We start from the raw sequence: 22,844 nt of genomic DNA, 5'->3' as shown, positions 1-22,844 counted from the left end.
ATGAGGATAAAGTTGACAAGTTATATGAAGCATTGAGTGACATCGTGGTTAGGGTCAACAGCAAGGATAGAATAGTGCTAATGGATGATTTCAATGCGAGAGTTGGGAATAGAACTGAGGATACGAAAGGGTGATTGGTAAATGTGGGGAAGATATGGAAGCTAATGGGAATGGGAAGCGTTTGCTGGACTAATGTGCTAGTATGGGTTTAGCTGTTAGGAATACATTCTTCAAGCATAAGGCTATTCACCGTTACACATGGGGGGCTAGCAGTACGAGATCCATAAAAGACTATATCTAAACAGACTTTGAAATCAGGAAATCTATTAGGAATGTACAAGTTTTCCGGGGATTTTTCGATGATACAGACCACTATCTGATCTGTAGTGAACTAAGTATCTCTAGGCCTAGGGTAGAGAAAGTGAAATCTGTCTGCAAATGAATAAGGGTAGAAAATCTCCAGGATGAGGAAATTAGACAGAAGTACATGCATATGATTAGTGAGAAGTTTCGAACAGTAGACAGTAAGCAGGTTCAGGATATAGAAAGTGAATGGGTGACATACAGGGATGCTGTAGTAGAAACAGCAAGGGAATGCCTAGGAACAACTGTGTGTAAAGATGGGAAAAGGCGAACATATTGGTGGAATGATGAAGTGAGAGCAGCATGTAAACGTAAAAAAGAAGGCTTATCAGAAGTGGCTCCAAACAAGGGCCGAGGCAGACAGTGAATTTCTGGACAGTAATAAAGAATCTTAGGAAGGGAGGGAAAAAGGAAATGAACAGTGTTTTGAGTAATTCAGGTGAAATCTTAATAGATCCCAAGGAATCACAGGAGAGGTGGAGGGAATATTTTGAACATCTTCTCAATGTAAAAGGAAATCATCTTGGTGGTGTTGCAAACAGCCAAGCTCATGGGGAGGAGGAAAATGATGTTGGTGAAATTATGCTTGAGGAAGTGGAAAGGATGGTAAATAAACTCCATTGTCATAAGGCAGCAGGAATAGATGAAATTAGACCTGAAATGGTGAAGTATAGTGGGAAGGCAGGGATGAAATGGCTTCATAGAGTAGTAAAATTAGCGTGAAGTGTTGGTAAGGTACCTTCAGATTGGACAAAAGCAGTAATTGCACCTATTTATAAGCAAGGGAACAGGAAGGATTGCAACAACTATCGAGGTATCTCATTGATTAGTATACCAGGCAAAGTATTCACTGGCATCTTGGAAGGGAGGGTGCGATCAGTCGTTGAGAGAAAGTTGGATGAAAACCAGTGTGGTTTCAGACCACAGAGAGGCTGTCAGGATCAGATTTTCAGTATGCGCCAGGTAATTGAGAAATGCTACGAGAGGAATAGGCAATTGTGTTCATGTTTCGTAGATCTAGAGAAAGCATATGACAGGGTACCGAGGGAAAAGATGTTCACTATACTGGGGGGACTATGGAATTAAAGGTAGATTATTAAAATCAATCAAAGGCATTTTTGTTGACAATTGGGCTTCAGTGAGAATTGATGGTAAAATGAGTTCTTGGTTCAGGGTACTTACAGGGGTTAGACAAGGCTGTAATCTTTCACCTTTGCTGTTCGTAGTTTACATGGATCATCTGCTGAAAGGTATAGAATGGCAGGGAGGGATTCAGTTATGTGGAAATGTAGTAAGCAGTTTGGCCTATGCTGACGACTTGGTCTTAAAGGCAGATTGTGCCGAAAACCTGCAGTCTAATATCTTGGAACTTGAAAATAGGTGCAATGAGTATGGTATGAAAATTAGCCTCTCGAAGACTAAATTGATGTCAGTAGGTAAGAAATTCAACAGAATTGAATGTCAGATTGGTGATACAAAGCTAGAACAGGTCGATAATTTCAAGTATTTAGGTTGTGTGTTCTCCCAGGATGGTAATACAGTAAGTGAGATTGAATCAAGGTGTAGTAATGCTAATGCAGTGAGCTCGCAGTTGTGATCAGCAGTATTCTGTAAGAAGGAAGTCAGCTCCCAGACAAAACTATCTTTACATCGGTCTGTTTTCAGATCAACTTTGCTTTATGGGAGCGAAAGCTGGGTGGACTCAGGATATCTTATTCATAAGTTAGAAATAACAGACATGAAAGTAGCAAGATTGATTGCTGGTACAAATCGGTGGGAACAATGGCAGGAGGGTACTCGGAATGAGGAGATAAAGGCTAATTTAGGAATGAACTCGATGGATGAAGCTGTATGCATAAACCAGCTTCGGTGGTGGGGTCATGTGAGACAAATGGAGGAGGATAGGTTACCTAGGAGAATAATGGACTCTGCTATGGAGGGTAAGAGAAGTAGAGGTAGACCAAGACGACGATGGTTAGACTCGGTTTCTAACAATTAAAAGATAAGAGGTATAGAACTAAACGAGGCCACAACACTAGTTGCAAATCGAGGATTGTGGCGACATTTAGTAAATTCTCAGAAGCTTGCAGACTGAATCCTGATAGGCATAACAGTCTATAATGATAATGTATGTATGTATGTATGTATGTATGTATGTATGTATGTATGTATGTATGTATATATGTATGTATGTATGTATGTATGTATGTATGTATGTATGTAACTCTTTAAAGTTTACCCTTCACTCCAGTTTATCAGCAAGAAAAATCTAAAATAAGAGATTGTTCATATTTAATACACTAACGACACCGAGCGATTTCATCTGCAAGGTAGAAGTAAATGCACACTAGTAAAATTGTAAAGCATATATGTCAAGAAATAAATTACAGTTTGCACATATACAATGTTGTGCATTTAAGGGTTAATACCAAAAACAAGTGAGATTATGATCACAACTAGAAAGAAGGAGATATCTATGAGAAGGATAATGCTTGGAGGGGAACAGCTTTAAAGGTACAGAGTTTCAAGTACCCAGGAAGTATCATAGAGGAAAGTGGAAGAAATGATACAGAAATAATTGAGCATCGAAGACAAGCAGGAGCATTTCTGAAAAAAATCAGAAGCGTGGGTTGGAGAGACGCAAAAAGTGTGATATACAGTATGTACTATGTACCTATTCTGACATATACAGCAGGAACTTGGGTAAAGAAGCAGAGAGCCGTGACTAGGATACAGGCAAGTGAAATGAAATTTCTGAGAAGCTGAATAGGAGTGACAAGAACGGATAAGATGAGGAATGAGAAGGTTAAAGTTATAGTATAAGAAGTGCCACTATAGAACAGGACAGAGGCATGTAGGCTAAGATGGTATGGATACATGAAAAGAATGACAGAGGAAAGGATACGAAGGAGAATGCATGAAATGGAGGTAACAGGGAAATGACAAAGAGGAAAACCTAGAGGCTGGTGGGTAAAAGAAGTGGAAGAGTGTTTGCAGAGCAGATAGGAGGACTAGGCAAGAGCGAAGAGGGAGAAGTGATGGGAAGACAAGAGGAGAGGGAGAGGCTTATGTTCCAAGCAATGGACTTAAAATTACACATATAACATTAATTTTTATTTAATATCAAAGTTCAAAGAAGCTAAATAAAGTAGATCTACATGCAACATAATGTTGCACTTCTCATTTTAATATATTTGAACACACAATCTTTTATTCTCTGTTACCAAAACAATGGATTACAAAATGTTCTTTTAAGTGCTGGAAAGTGAATCTTCTCCTATTATCTCTAAGAACAGATTTATATTGACTGAAACTGCATTCAACATCAGAATAGGTAAGGGGGGCATAATTCAACTTCACAATATCTGCTGGGATTAAAACCAATGTTAATTTTACACTTAAATGTCCACACAGCATTGCAGCAACCTTTGTCATTTCTTCATATCCAGGGTTTCTTGAAAGTACAGTGGCCATCTTCATGTTTGCTACATCTGCAACTTTACCTGTACCACGATTTAGTTGTTCCACAGTTTTATTCACAATTTCACAACTTTCAGAAAGTGAGAGATGCGAGTTTTGGAGCCTTTTCAGTGTTTTTGTGATGCATGAAAAATTATGCCGAATGTAACATAAGTCATTTCTCACACTTGTATTGCAGACAACTGTTTTCGCGGCTTCAATTGAGGCTGCATCTGCAGAGTCCATGGCATGCAGAACGTTCTTAATACAGTCTACAAATTCAACATAATATTCAACCGCTTAGGCGGCAATGGAATCTCTGGGTACATTTCTTTCAAAAGATTAACTCTTCTGTAGACTTTGAGAAAAACGTTTTTCACTGAGGAAATCAATAAATCTACTTTGGGGTAACTGCCTCTTACCACTTCTGCCACACGATGAAAGGCATGTGCTACAGTTGTTACATGAGTCATCTTAGGAAATACAACACATAATGCTTCTCCGGCTTTTATCACATAAGGTGCAGCATCGCTAATAAAAAGTAACACTTTATTATACTTAACGCCCTGTGACCAGAGGATACCCATAGCCTCATTGAACAGGTTTTTTTTTTTGGCTTAACGTCGCACCGACACAGATACTGTATGTCTTATGGTGATGATGGGACGGGAAAGGGCTAGTACTGGGAAGGAAGCGGTCGTGGCCTTAATTAAGGTACAGCCCCAGCATTTGCCTGGTGTGAAAATGGGAAACCACGGAAAACCATCTTCAGGGCTGCCGACAGTGGGGTTCGAACTTACTATCTCCCGAATACTGGATACTGGCCGCACTTAAGCGACGAACAGTTTTGCTATAGTTTTGTTATCGCACTTTTCTAGAACATCAGGGTGTAAGAGAATCCGTTTACAATAATCTTCGCTTAACAAACCAATGATTACGTTGCCAATTCGCTGGCCTTCTTTGTCTGTTGTCTCATCAATGGAATCCCAAATTGGACTGTCTTTAATCTCTTGCCTTACCTTCAGAACAGTTTCATCATATATGGCTGAACAGTAAGTTTTTCTGAACATTGACTCACCCGGGATGGATCGTTTAGTATATTTCTCGAGGAATTCCCTGAAGCACTGATTATTCAGTTTGAAGAGAGGTATGTCAGCAGAGATGAGAGCATGGCAGAGATCGGTGTTGAACTCGGACGTTACACTGGAAGTTGCTGGTTGTGTCGGAAACAACTGTCTCTGCTTGGAATCTCGTTGTTTGTTAGCCTGGTGTTTACTGGTTGAAACGTGCTGTTGCACAAGGAACCTTTGAGTAGATGTCACTGTACAATGACACAAATTACAAAATAATATCTTACTGTCAGTTGATAAACCATCTTCTTTACATTCTGATTCGTAACTTTTCAATTTTAAACTGGTTGACTGATCTACTTTAGGCATATTGTAACAACGTTAATGTCTTCAATGAATATGAATATACAACTGCACACACTGAACGTACAAGAAAACAATCAATCACTACTGATCTGCATTTAGGGCAGTCGTCCAGGTGGCAGATTCTCTGTCTGTTGTTTTCCTCGCCTTTTCTTAAATGATCGCAAAGAAATTGGAAAATTATTGAACATTTTGCCTTGGTAAGTTATTCCAATCCCTAACTCCGCTTCCTATAAACGAATATTAGCCCCAATTTGTCCTCTTGAATTCCAACTTTATCTTCATATTGTGATCTTTCCTACTTTTATAAATGCCATTCATACTTATTCGTCTACTAATGTCCTCCCACGCCATCTCTCCTCTGACAGCTCGGAATATACCATTTACATGTAATAAATATCATTTTTGGTCCGTATTGATGATGTAGATTGAAATAATAACATTAAGTTATTTATTAGACCACCTAATCAATACAAAATCGTCTTGGATGATTTACATAAATTTGTTAGCTAATAGTGGGACATGTTTCGCCTTCTCTGAAGGCATCATCAGCCATAGTCTTAACCTTAAATTAAAAATAAGCGTCTAAATAACATGTAGTGATGAAATGAATTTTAAAATCTTGAAGAGATTTGAAGTAAAATAACATTAAAAATAACAATGATGGTTTGAAAATACAATGTGATGAGATACAATAGTGGAAGTATTAACAAAATTAACCTTAGAAGGCTGCTAAAATAAGTACAATGGAATAAAACAACAGATTGTTATACAACAAGTAGTAAGATTGCATAAAAGTAAAGTTGATAGTAATGGCGGTTATAATTAGACGATGGCGAAAAATCTTATGTAATCAAAGTAAAGAGGAGAGAGTAAAAGTCAAAGTTAGTCGAGAGATCCGAAGTTCATTATGATCTTGAAGATAAAGGATGAAAGTCAGATGCATATGGTGAAGTTGTAGAACACGTTGAGGATATGAAGTTGGTGAATAGAAGTTGAAGAACAGTTTCAAATAGGATCACTATGGACCATCTCAAAATTTGAAGTGATGTTCAAATGTTGTAAATTGTGAGTTTGTAGATATTCTAGTTGAAAAAGCATATACAAGTGGAATCTGTAAATGGAAGCAAGAAACGTAGAGTTAATTGTGTGAAAAGATATTTGAAAAATCTTGAAGTAGAATCGTATGCACTTACCACTTGACGGTGACAAAGATAGCTTGTAATATTATGAGTAAGAAGTATTTGCAACAGTAGACTTCTTGCTACGTGTGTTATAACTGAAGTTTTTTGTTGGAGGGGGATCTGTTTGCGTTGACGTAACTATTAGAGGGGGGCTGCTATTGGTGGGAGGGAAGGAAGAGAGTGTATTACTGCGCGTGTTGTAACGGTGTAAGGCTATTGGAGGGAGCGATGTTCCGGTGGGTGTGGCTATGGGTTTATTGGTTGTATTTGAATTAGAGGTACTAGCGGTGGGGGGAAGGGAGGGGGGTATATTAGCTGAACTTCGGATCTCTCGACTAACTTTGACTTTTACTCTCTCCTCTTTACTTTGATTACATAAGATTTTTCGCCATCGTCTAATTATAACCGCCATTACTATCAACTTTACTTTTATGCAATCTTACTACTTGTTGTATAACAATCTGTTGTTTTATTCCATTGTACTTATTTTAGCAGCCTTCTAAGGTTAATTTTGTTAATACTTCCACTATTGTATCTCATCACATTGTATTTTCAAACCATCATTGTTATTTTTAATGTTATTTTACTTCAAATCTCTTCAAGATTTTAAAATTCATTTCATCACTACATGTTATTTAGACGCTTATTTTTAATTTAAGGTTAAGACTATGGCTGATGATGCCTTCAGAGAAGGCGAAACATGTCCCACTATTAGCTAACAAATTTATGTAAATCATCCAAGACGATTTTGTATTGATTAGGTGGTCTAATAAATAACTTAATGTTATTATTTCAATATACCATTTAATCGAGCAGCTCGTCTCCTTTCTCCCAAATCTTCCCAGCCCAAACTTTGCAACATTTTTATAACGCTACTCTTTTGTCGGAAATCACCCAGAACAAATAGAGCTGCTTTTCTTTGGATTTTTTCCAGTTCTTGAATCAAGTAATCCTGGTGAGGGTCCCATACAATGGAACCATACTCTAGTTCGGGTCTTACCAGAGACTTATATGCCCTCTCCTTTACATCCTTACTACAACCCCTAAATACCCTCATAACCATGTGCAGAGATCTGTACCCTTTATTAACAATCATATTTATGTGATTACCCCAATGAAGGTCTGTTCTTATATTAACACCTAGATACTTACAATGATCCCCAAAAGGAACTTTCACCCCATCAACACAGTAATTAAAACTGAGAGGACTTTTCCTATTTGTGAACTCACAACCTGACTTTTAACCCCGTTTATCATCATACCATAGTCCACCGTCCATCTCACAACCCTGCAGCCGCTCACAATTTTGTAACTTATTTATTACTCTGTACAGAATAACATCATCTGCGAACAGCCTCATTTCTGATTCCACTTCTTTACACTTATCATTGATATATATATAAGAAAACATAAAGGTCCAATAATACTGCCTTCAGGAATTCCCCTCTTAATTATTACAAGGTCAGATAAAGCTTCGCCTATTCTAATTTTCTGAGTTCTATTTTTCTAGAAATATAGCAACCCATTCAGTCACTCTTTTTTCTAGTCCAATTGCACTCATTTTTGCCAGTAGTCTTCCATGAGCTACCCTATCAAATGCCTTAGATAGGTCAATTGCTGAGCTTCTGTCGAATAACCTTTCCTAAACCCAAACTGCCTTCTGTCAAACCAGTTATTAATTTTGCAAACATGTCTAATATAATCAGAAAGAATGCTTTCCCAAAGCTTACATGTGTACACAGGTTATGTGCCCCCCCCCCACTTCTTACATAATCAATCAAATGGAATGCCCGAATTACAAACTAATCCGGAAACCACTAGCACATCGTCGATGAATGAGATTTCCTCAGTTACAAAATCATGGCACAGACACAGTCGATGTTATGTAACCCAGCTTATCAGTGCTGTAAGTGTGATTCGGATAGTCACGGTACTGACCGGCTGATATCCACCACTTCCAGGCTCAACCTCTCTCTTTCTTCGCACTGCATATCAGCTTATTTTATCAGCCCAGACATGGACAAGCGTGATAATGGCCTGCACACCAGTTAAAACATTAATTTTTCAAATATAGATTTTCAATTTATTTCTGCATTATTGAGAGGACTGCTAATTTAATATAATTGAACACTTTTTAGCCGAAATATGGACTGTATTGATTTTAATGACGAAGAATATGACATATGTGCTAAACTCCAAAATATGGAAAAATATGGAAAATGAATACTCCATTTTTCAACTCCACACGTTATGATTCATAAAGATAATGCAAAATATAATTAATTTTAGCTTCCTAAAGAGATATATATTTACATATAAATCCGTTCCCGGATAATAACACTACAGATGCAAAGACTTGTATGGAATACTTTGCCATAATGGCAAACCTTAAATTGGGAAGCAATTAAATTAAATTACTTACATGTATTTCATTTATTGATTTCTTGTTCCTTATTTTTTTTATGTTTTTCCTTTATTAATATTTTTACATCAAGTTCACAGCTATACAATCAAACAGGTGGGCCTAATGTTCAATTCTTGACAATGAAAACAGTGACAAAAAATACAGAGAAGTTTTGACCAGCTGGGGTTAAGGTAAAAACATAAAATAAAAAGTGGGAAATTACTCTCATCTCCTGCTTGACAAGATAATTTAGTATGCATAAGATAACTAAAAACAAGAAAGATTGTTCTCTGACTAAAATTAACCTGCATTAGGCATATGCTTGACGTGAGACATATACAAGGTGGTTGGAAACAACGTAAACAGGGTATATGAGCATTGGAGGGTTAGTCATACTCATAAATAATTCTCTAGCTGTTGTCATTTTATCAGCTGCTGAAGTTACCAATCAAACCGTTTCGTGGTCGAATTCAAATAGGCTTTGCAAGATGGTGTTGTTATATCTGTACGTGGCTTAAGACCGGCTTGAAAGCCATGCCAAGGAATCAGCATCAAACACAAACACACCATGGGTTTCAGTCTATGTAACCATAGCATACTTGCCATGGCATAATCCTGTCAGTCCATGTTAAAATCACTCTCCTGGTGAAATTGTTTCATCAATTGGTGCTCTCAAGTTGGTCTTAAAAAGCAAAGCAAAGTCACCTCCGTACAGGCCATGAAGGCCCTTGGAGGAGTGGAAGGTAAAGGCTTCCACCATTGTTAACCTTGGCACGTGATTGGATAGAGTGGTTAGCTCTACGCCCGGTCGCCTTTGCCCCCAGGAATTAACCTGGTACTCATTTTTGGTGTAGGCTGAGTGAACCTCAGGGCCATATGCACCTCCGGAAGTGGAAATCTCGTTTCTTAAATTTTACGACTTCCTGATGGGGACTCGAACCCACGTCCTTCCGGGCGAACCGACCACGCCTTTATCGCCTCGGCCAGGCAGCCCCTCAAGTTGGTCTTAAGCCGATTGCAAATTTAGCAACACTGCCTCACAAAACGCATTTCAATTCACCCGTGAAGAGATCTGATTGGCTAACATCAGCTGCTGATAAAATGACAATGGCCCGAGCTACTGAATTATTTTTTTCAAATTGGTTATCGATATGTGCAATCGTCTAACACTCATATACAGGGTTCAATTTGTTTCAGACCACTCGGTATATGCATGCACTAGCTTTCATATACATAGAAAAGTCATTACAATACCAATGTTAAAGAAGAAGAAATTTTATACCAACCTTCACACCTAAAGCTTCTGTGTTTGCAACAATAATTTCCAAATCATGTAATCCTTCTTTAGCAAGCACTGCAGCTTCACCTTTTCTTCTTGTTATGGCACGAAAAGCACTCACTGCCTTAGAAATAGGATTTTCAGCCTTAATAAGACTAAAGAGTGTGTCTATAGCTTGATCAGTAAGACACAAGCTTATAAGATGTGTCTGTATTTGAAACTTGGAGTATTTCTCATCCTGAAACAATATGGAAGGCACACTGTCATGATTGTCAAAACTGTTCTAATCGAATCTTGCTTTTCATATTAATATACTGGTGCTGTGAAACCATATTTAATGTAGGCCTATTAGAAAGATTCAATGAAATTGAAAATGATGTCAATAATCATGTTAAATATTAGTTGTACTTACTTACAATATTAACCTTTATACTTAAAAACTGTTAATAAGAATTGATGTATATGTTACCCACCAGTTCAATACAATAAAATGCTATCATTTAAATTACATGGCCTGTCTAAACATTATATCTAGATTATGATGTTTGTTGTTTAAAGGGACTTAACAGCTAGGTCATCAGCCCCTAATGGTACAAGGTGTAACAAAATGAAAATTAAAACTTCAAAATGTATTCACTGACTAGAAACTAAAATGAATGGTGATGAGAAAATGATTGTGAAAAAAACAATCAGTGAATATCCAATTCACAATGTCTTTATTACTGGGATGATGCTTATTATCTAAAGGGGTCCAAAATCCAGGTCACTGGCCCCTCACAATGGTACTAATCACTAGTAAAACAGAACCATGATGTTCCTCCTACAGAGGTACTAATCACAGGTAACGTAGACTCATGATGTTTCTTGCATGGTGGTACAAATCACAGGTAAGGTAAACCAATGTTATGTCACACACAACAGCACCACTTGCAGGCAGCACATACCCATGGCGTTTCGCACATAAGGGCACTACTCACAAGCAGTGCAGACCCATGGTGCTCCTCACCTAGGTGTACTAATCACAGGCGCCGGTAATCCCGTGGTGTTCCTCACTTGGTGGAACTAATCACAGGCCATGTATACTCATGGGGTCGCTCACATAGTGGTACTAATCATAAGCAATGTAGACCCACAGTGCATCACACATTATGGTATCGCCCAGAGCCAACACACTCCCATGGTGTTCGTCACATAATAATACTAATCTCTGGCAAAGCAGACCAATGGTTTTCCTCAAATAGTAGTACTAATCATGGGCGCCACTATTCCCGTGGTGTTTCTCACATAGTAGTCCTAACCACAGGCAACATAGACCCAGGGTATTGCAGATAAAGTGGTACTACTCATGTGTAACGCAGATCATACTGAACACAGTGGAACGGACTAGTGGAATACACACGACGACCTCTTTCAGAAGCAACATTCAGACCCATAATGTTCTGCACAGAATGGTAGTGCTCTTATATAACGTAGACCCTCAAAAAAGAGGTACTAGTCGTAAGTAACGTCGACTCATGGTGTTCCGCATGTAATGGTACTAATCACAAGTAATCTCATGGTTCTAATGACATCATCCCTTGGTCATCCCTTTTAGTCGTCTCTTATGACAGGCAGGGGATACGGTGAGTGTAGTCTATGTCTGCGTCCCCCACCCACAGGGGGTAGAGAGAGGGGGGTAAAAGGAAAAAGAAGGGAACCGAAACTTTGAAAAATGAAGTATCAGACAAAGAAAGACAAGGGCCATAAAGGGCGTGAAAATGAAAGACTCCCAAGGCCTCGAATGCTCTAATACCATCGGGGTCAGAAAAGAACAAGAGTTGGCCGAGGGAGGTCAGAGAGGATAGATGAAAGTAAGGAGCCTGGCACTAGTAAGTGGAAGTAATGTCAGGACGCGGCTAAGGGCCCCTTGTTCGCCAACCCATGCTGCCAAGTTGAGAGCCCCTGGGGCCCTTTTTAGCAGCCTCTTACGACAGGCAGAGTATACCATAGGTGTATTCTTCATCTCCGTCCCCCACCCGCAGGGGTTAACATTATATCTAAAGACATATTTCAACCTGTGTTAAGTTGATGTACAAGAAATAAGACATACATATAAAACAGTAGTACATGAAAATAAAGGTAATAGCAGAGAAAAAAATTAACGGTATACAACAAAAACTCAATTTTGTTTAAAATATTTATCATTCTTCAGTCTTGCAGTGATAAAAAAAAGTGCTGATTTGACTAGAAATAAGTCCAGAGTTGAACAAAAATTTGGGTGGCTGCAGGAGTATCTTTTAAAATCAGGCAGACAGTTTTCAAAGAAAAGTTCAAATATTCTCAGTCATCAATGTCGGAACAGAAAGCTAAGGTCAATAGCAACCCAACCTGAACAACTTGCATACAGGGGTGGAGGAGAGAAAATACCTTAACATTTTTTTTCTTCATTGAAGAAATACAGAGCTTAAATTTCACTCTGCAGATATTGAAAACAGTGATGTTGAGGCCCTAATGGGCATGATTATAAATATGGGTTTACCTCTTAGAGCAGTAACTATTACAACCATACTACTACTTCTCCTCTCCTTACCAGTCCTTGCTGGAGATATTACTATATTACTCACTGACCAAAACTTAAATACTGATTTGGCTCGCCCAGGCCGCCCAGTGTCCATGGACAAAGATGTACGGATAATGGTGATCGATCAGTGGAAACCTTGGGTGATTATTTTGAAGGTCTGTAACCAGTGGAGACCTGTCCTTTGTACGTAGTCTTGTGTATTTGCTGTCTATACCATCATAAAACAATGTTTACCAATGACCTGTGTTCTGTCACTTTCCTACGAGAATCTCCTGAAGTCTGAATTTGTCTTCAGGCAGTATGCATAAGTACATGCCCTATATTTCCAAACGCATATCTTAGATTTTTCGCAAGAAAGAAAATGGTTGCCATGACTTACGACTCGACCCTCGTATAGACAGTATAATGTAGTATTGCTGTCCCTAGGCATTCATCCGCTGTTAGTTATTCATTTTATTGCAGAAAGTTTCTTGCCACTCTCCTGAATGCTCTCTTCATCAACTCTTTCCCAGTTCTCTGCCTGGCCAGTTTTCTCATCAGTAGGCGCCACTGTGGACTTCTCCGCCACAACATCTTGAACGTTAATCTCTGTCATCTTGTCTGGGATTTTCTCTGGGATTCTTCAACTTTCGCCATCTGAACCGGTGCACACACACACACAAAATTATCCCTGGAGGCAGCAGATGCTTCCCCTGCTCTCCTATTCTACTAGGTTCGCCTGAAATGGACCTTTGCTTCTCCTCGCCTCACCTACTGTGGCACTACCGGGGTGTTTACGCTCCGACCAGCACAACACAAAAGCTCTTACTATACTGCGCCCAAGCAAACTTCTTGCCTATCTGGTCAAACTCATATGGAAGGAATCTCTTCGGGTAACTTTGACGTTACAGCCATTGTGCTATTTACTTACTTCTGGAACCATCAGTATGCAGTGATTGGTGGACAAAATTACATCACGCTCTCCTGTATCCCTATAAAATGAGGGATTCTCCCATCAAAAAATTGTATACTGCTTCGGACTCGCTGCATAGGAGCATACGCCGTCTGTCGGCTTACCCACGAGCTGCCAAGTTAGGCCAAGTCATACACATCATTTACATACTTTCAATTTCACTTAATTACTTGGACTCAAACTATGACTCATTTGGTTTAGGTGCATGTGTTAAGATTAACAAAATTTTGTGACGTGTCATGTCAGTTTATATGGCTAGTCTGTACTTTTCAAAACTTCTTGAGATTTTCCCAACTCGAGCCATGAATTGTGATCCCTTGGGACACCAGTGCAATGTTGACATTTGCCTTGGAGATTAATGTGTGAGCTTTGACATTCTTCCTGATTTCAACAAGACACAATTTGCTTTACGTCGCACCAACACAGATAGGGCTTATGGCGATGATGGTATAGTAAAGGGCTAGGAGTTGAAAGGAAGCGGCTGTGGCCTTAATTAAGGTACAGCCATTTGCCTGGTGTGAAAATGGGAAAGCATGGAAAACCATTTTCAGGACCACCGACATTGGAGTTCAAACCCACTATCTCCCGAATGCAAGTGCCAAGCTTCGTGACCCTAACCATACAGCCAAGTCGCATGGTAACTTCTCGAAGACTTGCGTTGATCTTCTTTTCTTAGGAAAGTTAAGCTGAAGGTCAAATTGTTCAACTTGGTCAATTGCAATGATTTTCTAAGAATTCCAAAATGAGCCATGAAAATTCCTAACTTACTCTCTTTTCCTCTTTGGGCTTTGTAAGCATATTTCATTGTCAATGAATAGAGGTTCTGAATTAACCGGCCCCAGTGCTGCTGAATGTCAACATGATTCCGAGGGTTATGCCGAAAGTTTTTAGCAGCGCGTAAACCGTAATTCTGGGGACAATGGGATTATTTTCATTTGAAAGAGCGATGTTTTTCGACCTTGGAACATGCGCGCGCAACCCCTCCTAGTGGTAGTTTCTCCACAGCGAGGGAAAAAAGCACAGGCAGTGCTGAGTCAGACGCAGTGCTGAGTCAGACACGGTGCAAGATGGATCTGTTGCGCCGCGATTTTCGAGCAATGATTTTTTATGATTATAAAAAGAAATTAAGTGCCGAAGAATGCCATTCTTCTTTGCTGCGCATTTTTGGTGAGGCTGCCCCTTCTAGAGCCACAGTTGGAAATTGGTTTCGCAAGATTTCAAGGGGTCGGCAGTCAATTGAAGATGAACCTCGTCCCAGTCTCCCAGCAACAGCTGTGACTCAAGAAAACATTGATGCTGTGAGGGAAACGATCAAAGCAGATCCACATCTTATATTTTCTGACATTGAAGGGACCTTAAATATAGGGTCAAGAGCACCGCAGACTATCGTTCATGATTATTTAGGCCTTACCAAGAGATGTGCCCGTTGGGTGCCATATTCCCTGACAGAAAGCCAAAAGGAGGAGAGAGTGGACTGGTGTCATTTCATGCTAGAAAAATTCAATGGAGGGCAGTCCGAAGACACCTACAATATCATCACAGGTGATGAAACATGGGTCTACCATTATGACCCTGAAACGAAGAAACAGTCTTCTGTGTGGTGCTTTCCAGGGGAGGAACCACCCACAAAAGTTCTACGAAGTCGGAGCACCGGAAAGAAGATGGTGGCAACTTTTTATTACGAAAATGGGGCATCTCACCTCTGTGACCTTGGATACACGTCGTACAGTCAATGCTGACTGGTATCTGAATGACTGTCTTCCCAAAGTCCTCGCCACTTGGAGGTCACAGCACCCAAAGTCCAAGAGTGGGTACCTTCTGCTGCATCACGACAATGCATCTGCACACAGGGCTGCCAGAACAATGGACTTTTTGGAAAGGGAAAAAGTGCGAGTGTTACCTCATCCCCCCTATTCACCTGACCTGGCCCCATGCGACTTCTTTCTGTTCCCTAAGACCAAGGAAAAAATATGTGGGCAGCGGTTTTTGTCAGATGAAGAGGCCATTGCAGCGTACGAGAGTGCACTAAGTGACATCCCGAAAGAAGCTTGGATTGAAACGTTTTCTAAATGGTTTCAGAGAATGCAAAAATGTATATGTGCTAATGGAGAGTATTTTGAAAAGTTGTAATTGTTGTTTTGCAAATAAAAATTTTTCTCACACTCTGCTAAAAACTTTCGGCATAGCCTTCGTAAAATGCAGTCATGAAAAATCTTGAAATTGTTAGTTCTAGGTGTTTAATTGTTTGCGAGGTCTCATGTTCACCTATCTTCTTTGTGTTAATGAGTTTGTCACCTTCCTAAAACTCAGTAAAATTGTTGATGTTAATAGCTTTAATTATTCTAGTCTGGTGCTGAGCATCATTTTTGTAAAAGTTACGCACTCCCTAGCTTTATAGCGGTCTCATATGGTATTGAGCCGCAAGTTTATTAGTATCCTGGTAATTTCTATTGTTGTTAATTGTAATTAATATCGTAAAAATGTTGAATTGTTGTTTGTGGGTTAACTTCATGGCTTTTCTGAATCCAATATAATTTATGCTATTGAATTGTTTGCTGCTGTTCTAACTTGGCTCTGAATCTATCCTATTTCCTTCTCCCACTTCCTCCCCACCCTCACTTTACGGAAATCACCTCTCAGTTTCAGATCAGCAGATTAGCATCCATTCTTACTTGTCGCCGGTGGTGAGACGTTAATAACATGGATGTGACCATTCAATTCTTGTCTTGTCATTATGCTAAAATTTTGTAAATTCGCCATTGCAAAATCTAAGGAACATTCAAAGACATTTTTGAGGAAGTCAATTAAATATATTTTTTTCTTTAATTTATGTAAAAATATTGATAAGATTTTCAGAACTAATAAGAAAGACATTCAATTATATTTATTTAATCATTATGAGTGTTGGTAGAAAGAATTATTTTGGTATTGGAGATCTCCTGTAGTTGTGCTTGTTGTAACTTGCAATCTGTTAAACAACCCTTTGTATCACCCTGTATTTGCCACATGGAGGCTTCGATAACGAAATCGCTGCATTTTGCAATCGAAACCTCTAGAATTTGTTGTCCATATATGGTAATTTGTTTTAATTGCTCGGAATAACGACCTTTTTAATTGGCAAAAATTTTGGGTCGAATCGTATTAAGATTCCCTGATTGGCTGTTTGCGTGTTTCTCAATTTCCGGCCTTTGGCTCCTCGGTAGGAACAGGGCTCTTGTCCACGTCTTTGGTTTTCGTATGTCCTCACGATTGGACGCACCTCAGGTGTGGTCCCGTCAGCGACTCCAGCCACCTCAGTGTAGGCATGTTTCTTTATCTCGAATTTTAAATTAACATGTAAATTTATTTGCTTCGGAGTTTACCTTTGATCCTAGTTTTCGCCATTTTGTTTTGTAATGCCTTAGCTCGTCAGCTAGGCATATCCTTTTCTTTTGGAGGCAATTCCCTTTTATTAACCTTTTTAATTGTGTAATGTAAAATTTAATTTTCCATCAGGAGTTTCCTCCCACAGGCCTGTATCAATTTAGTGTACGCTGTTTGGAGCTATGCATCTCTCACTAATGTGTATTAAGAAGGCAGCAACTCTAAAGTCCTCTGCTTTCAAATTTTAAATCCCTTTGTCAATTTTCCTTATAAATTAAATGTAATAATCTGTAAATCTCCTTTGATATTTTCCTTGTAAAATTGTTGTAATTGATTTTATATTCCCTGTTAAATTTTCCTTGTGAATTTTAATTGCAGAAATTGTTCTCATTTTCTTAAATGTAATCTTAATATTTTATTATTTGTCGCTGGACAGTTTCTTGTGGAGGTGAACTTGTAAAATACAATTTTGGTTTTCTGAAGATAGGAGCCTCGTGGTTCGTTTTCCCTTTGTTTTTCTTTATTGATAGTGTTACTTTATTTTAAATTGCTGTTATTCAACTATGTTAAAAATTTCATTATTTGTTGGTAAATGCAGACTGAAGGGTAACCGCTCGCACGTCTTTTTTCCCTACAATGTCATGTAAGACTACATCCTCTTAGGAATCCCAGTCCACTTCCCACATCCTTTCTCTAGTTGTCATGTTGGTAATCCTGCTTATCTTTGCTTCTAGCGATGTGTGTGTTTTCGAAGCTTGCGATATTATTGGTGTCTTATTAGTTAACGTATGTACCTTCTACCTTGTGACTTCGATTTATATGTGTTTTAAATTAATGTGACCAGCTCCAAATGGGGGGGGGGGGTTTACATTGCTTATCTGATTTTTTTTTTTTTTTTTAACCCACTTGCTGTCTGCACATATCCCAACACAAAGTTGTCCTACATTCGTAAACTGCAAAATTAACATCAACAATCTTATATCACTCCTACTAAATTGTTGTGGCATATTCCACAACCAAAAACCATTACAGTATAAACAGTCAATGAGGGAGTGGCGGCTTAGTAATTCTCCAAGAATGTTTGGGAATCTTACAAGTGAAATGGAAGGAGTGCAATTTGACGATAACAGTGCAGTGGTCACAAGTGTTCTTGAATAGGTATGCACTCAACTAAAGGATTTTTGGTTGAAGGGAATACACAGTTGTCAGAACACTGGAGAAAATGTATAGAAGTCAAAGCAGACTACTTCGAAGATAATATGTACAACAAGTAAGTTTGTAGTAAAGTATTCTATAAAAAAATGTCACTTTCAGTTATATCTCAGCCACCTTGTATAAAATCTAGACGCAGGCATAGCATGTTTTTCAGAGCCTTTAAGCCATATTTTTAGTGAAATATTTACACAAATACTGAAAGATGAATGTGGGGAAGGTACTGTATTTTTATAAGAAAACTTACTCGAGCTTCACTAAGAATTGTATAGATGTCAAAATGCTTCTCTTCTTCGATACCACAATGAAGAAGAATTGCTTTCAGTAATGACGAATGGTTCAATCGAATAGTACAATTCTTATCACGAAGACTTTGGAATTCACTCACAATTTCCCAGACTACTGACAATACTTCTGCTTCAGCCATCAGGCCACCTGTAGAAGATATCAAAATGCCTAAGTTAAGAATTACAAGACATACATTTTGCTATGAATATGGTAACTGTTATTTCACCACTAAGGAAACTGATAGAATAACTAAACATCTGAAACAAGAAAATTTTTCTTTAAAATTACTTTTGATATTGCAACCCACAGGACAGAGCAGTCAAATAACTGTACACTGGTATATTTAACATGAGGTCTACAAGAAATCACTAACTGAAGATTTTCAGACTTATGTTCATATTTTATTCAATCTTAAATCCCAATGAGTATATAAAAATATTATTTGTACTGGTAACTCCAGCTATATATGACATGACATCTTGTGGTTTAAAAAAAAAAAAAACTTATAGTATGAATATATCATGTGAAAGTTATGTACCTAGGGAAATTGACTGACTTGAAAGTAAAATACTGTACGTTAATTCATATGAAATGCCCAGAAGTGTTATGAAATTACTATTTATTTTATATATATTTTGTAATTTGTTTTATGTCCCATCAACAAAGATAGGTCTTACAGCGACGAAGGGATACGAAAGGGCTAGGAGAGAGAAGGAAGCGACCTTGGCCTCAATTAGGGTACAGCTGCAGCAGTGTTTGCCTCATGTGAGAAACGGGAAACCACGAAAAACCATCTTGAGGGCTGCTGGCAGTGAGATTCAAACCCACTATCACCCAAATGCAAGCTGACAGCTACATGACTAACCACGTGGCCACTCGCTTGGTATTTATACTGAATACAGAATATGTGGCAGAAGATCAGGAAAGATAAGAGTGAAAGAGACAACATGGCAGAATGATCGAGTGAGAGATAAAGTAAAGGAAAAGAAGAAAACCTGGAAGGAATGGAAAACACAAAAGACTGAAAATAGCAGAGCGATATACATAGAAGCAAAATAAGTTTCCAAAAAAAATAATAGCCAAATAAAAATTGGGAAACATTTACCCTGGAAGTAAAGGAAGATATGAACTGTGGGAAAAAACTATTTGAAATTATAAGAAACTGTAAGAATGAAATGGTGAACACAGGATTTGTGAAAAATAAATAAGGAGTATTACTGATAAATTAAGAGGAGATAGTGAACAGATGGAAAGTATTTCTGTGAACTGCTCAATGTGAGAAACCAGACATGTGGAGAAAATATCCAGGCAACAGGAACAGAAGAAGTAACAGAGAAGGAATCAGACATGGTGGAATAGTCAGTTAAAAAGATGAAGATAGGAAAAGCTGTGGGAATAGATGAAGTAGCCATAGAAATGATCATGGCTGCAAGACCAGTGGAACTCCAGTGGACTTATAGAATATTCAAGTGTGTAAGGAGAGAGAAAAAAAAAAAGTGCCTGAGGATTGGGAAACAGGGGGTTATAATACCAATTTCCAAGAAAGGAGATAAGAAGATGTGCAGTAACTACCAAGGCATCACCATCATCTCCCATTTTGACAAGATAAAGAAAAGGATATCAAATCAAAATCACTTTATTTGCAAATGAGGTGTCTACCTCAGTGACAAATGATACACAAAAATACATTGTTCTCAAGCACTGAATTTTAAATTAAAAACAAAAGAAGACATTTTTCTAAAATTCAATAATATACAATTTACAATAACAATTTTTCTATTACACACACAGCTCATCCCTAATATATTTATATTATTTACAAAATTCTACTCATAATATCTTCTGTACTTACACACATAATCAACTCATATACAGTATGTGGAATCACTTCAAATAATACTATACAACTGCTATAAGATTTTATTTTTATTTTTTTGCCTAACATGCATAACGACCTGCTGCATTTTAACCAGAGTCCCTTTTGCCACTGCTTTTCAGAGTTCCTGAAGGGCCTTCACAGCTACCGTGGTGGTCGCAGGGCCTTCAAAGTCTCCACTGTACTTCACCCCTACAGGCAGTCCCGTACTTCAGCTGTCCAATCTCCATAGATAAGGGGATGAAATTCATTTATTCACAAAAAGATCTTTATTTACAATAACCTGCATAGGTCAAATGCCCTCTAACATTTCTTTTCTCTGCTGATGTTTATTCTTTTCTTGAATATCAGTACAGATTTTGGAAAAGGATCAAACACCTCCCCACGTAAACTGTTCCACTTTTTCACGCCCTCCCCACTGAATGAAAATTACCCCAATCGTTTCTGCTAAAACCCCGTCTAATTTTAGATTTGTGGTCAGCCCTGCTGATATAATTATTTTCCAACTGAAGCCTCTCACGGATTTCCCTCCATGCTTCCTCTCCTGTATAGGCTCTATATAATCGTATAAGTATAGTTTTCTCCCTTCTCTAACTTAAAACTTCCCACAAAGTTTCTATAACATTTCTGATATACTACCTTTTCTCCTGTTACAAATCTTACTGCTTTCTATTTCTTTTATTAGGTATTCCTGGTGAGGATCCCAAACACTGTTTGCATATTCCAATAATAGACAAACCATACTTAAGTAACATTTGTCTTTTAATTTTTTGTTGCATCCTTTAAGTAGACTCATTATGACATATAAACGATCTGTATGCTTTCCCAACAATGTCATCAACATGACCCTTCCAGTGCAAATTATTTTCAATTTCACACTTAAGTATTTGCACTTGCCATCTTTTGAGACAATTACCTCATCCAAATTATATTTAAGTTCAGTTTTTAAGCTCCTGTTTGGAAATGTTGTGACAACTGATTTTCTTCCATTAATCTTCATTATGTCGCCTGCATATAATCTTATTTTTGATGTTATGTTGTTCCCTAAATCGCTTGCATTTATTAAGAATAATAATGGGCCGATTATCCTACCTTGTGGAATTCCCTTCCAAACTTTCTCTTGCTGTGGTAAGTGATATCCTACTTTGACTTTCTGAATCCTTGAATTTAGAAATGTTCTTATCCAATGTATAACCCTTATGTCCAATCCTATTCCTCCAGTTTCTTTAATAATATTCCATGTTCCACTCCGTCAAAGGCTTTGGAAAGGTCCATGGCTATGCAATCCAACTGGCCTCCTGAATCTAACTGATCTGATATGTCCTGCTGAAATCCCACCAGTTGTGCCTCACAAAAAAATTTCTTTCTAAATCCATACTGGCTACTCATGAACCAATTTTTATCTTCACATAACCCTCTAACATACTTTGCTATTAATCTCTCCAGTATTTTACAAACTATACTGGTCAGGCTGACTGGCCTGTAGTTCTCAGGTTTCCTTTTATCACCCTTTCCTTTATAAATTGGTATTATTGTAGATTCCTTCCATTCCTTTGGTATTACACTTTTATTTATGACATAGTCAAAGATACATTTTAAATAAGGCTCTAGGTACCACCCTATTGTCTTTAATACCTCCCCAGTAATCTGATCACTCCCTGCTGGTTTTCCTTGCTGAAGCAGTTGTATCTCTCTGAAAATATCCTCATTTGTGAATGAGAAGCTTCTTGTTTCCCTATGTGGCTCTCCTTCTCTATCTTCTGTTTCAGTTTCCAACTCCTGACAATCTTCTAATGAAACTATGAGTTCCCTATTAAATAGATTTGCTTTCTCATTGTCTGTTAAAAAGTGTTTACCCCCTTCTCTCACCATTGTGGGAATTTGGATTCCTATTCCCTATTGATTCCTAATATATGAATACAGAGTTTTCCATTTCCCTTCATGGTCATTACCCTCATGAAGTATGCCATTCATGTAATTCTCTTTTGCTTCCTTTTTTGCTCTTTTAAGTTCCCTGATTAGCTGTTTTCTAGTTTCTCTATTCTCCCTATCTGCTTTGATTTTTCTGTTTACTATTCTACATTTTCTTTTTAATTTTCTTATTTTGCTTGTATCATAAACAGCGTCTGAGGTCATTTTACCCTTCTTGACAGGTACAAATCTCTTCTCTCCTTCCCAAATGATTCCTTTAAAGTTTGCCCAAAGTGTACCCCTTCACATATCCAACAACTGAATTGTGATTTAATGTTATTTGCTTTATGTCCCACTAACTAATCTTACGGTTTCAAAGACGCCGAGGTACGAGAATTTTGTCCCGCAGGAGTTCTTTTAGGTGCCAGTAAATCTACCAACATGAGGCTGACGTATTTGAGCACCTTCAAATACCACCGGACTGAGCCAGGATCGAACCTGCCAAGTTGGAGTCAGAAGGCCAGCGCGCCAGCCATCTGAGCCAATCAGCCCGGCAAAAT

At 38.3% G+C, this 22,844-nt stretch overlaps 1 protein-coding gene across 1 annotated transcript in view; it reads right to left on the bottom strand.

Annotated features, from left to right (window-relative positions):
* Positions 1-22,844, bottom strand: part of Gcn2 (eukaryotic translation initiation factor 2 alpha kinase Gcn2) — a 731,408-nt gene that overhangs the window by 194,369 nt on the left and 514,195 nt on the right. Inside the window, exons 20-21 of the mRNA XM_067140578.2 lie at positions 18,457-18,644; positions 10,130-10,360 (exon numbers count right to left, since the gene is read on the bottom strand). Coding sequence (XP_066996679.1) covers positions 10,130-10,360; positions 18,457-18,644 — 419 coding nt within the window. The remainder of the gene's footprint in view (positions 1-10,129; positions 10,361-18,456; positions 18,645-22,844) is intronic.

Source organism: Anabrus simplex, chromosome 2 (genome assembly GCF_040414725.1).
Source record: "Anabrus simplex isolate iqAnaSimp1 chromosome 2, ASM4041472v1, whole genome shotgun sequence".
NCBI classification, from domain to species: Eukaryota; Metazoa; Arthropoda; class Insecta; order Orthoptera; family Tettigoniidae; genus Anabrus; species Anabrus simplex.
Note: the sequence above shows the minus strand (reverse complement) of the source record. Positions and strands in the feature narration are given on the sequence as shown.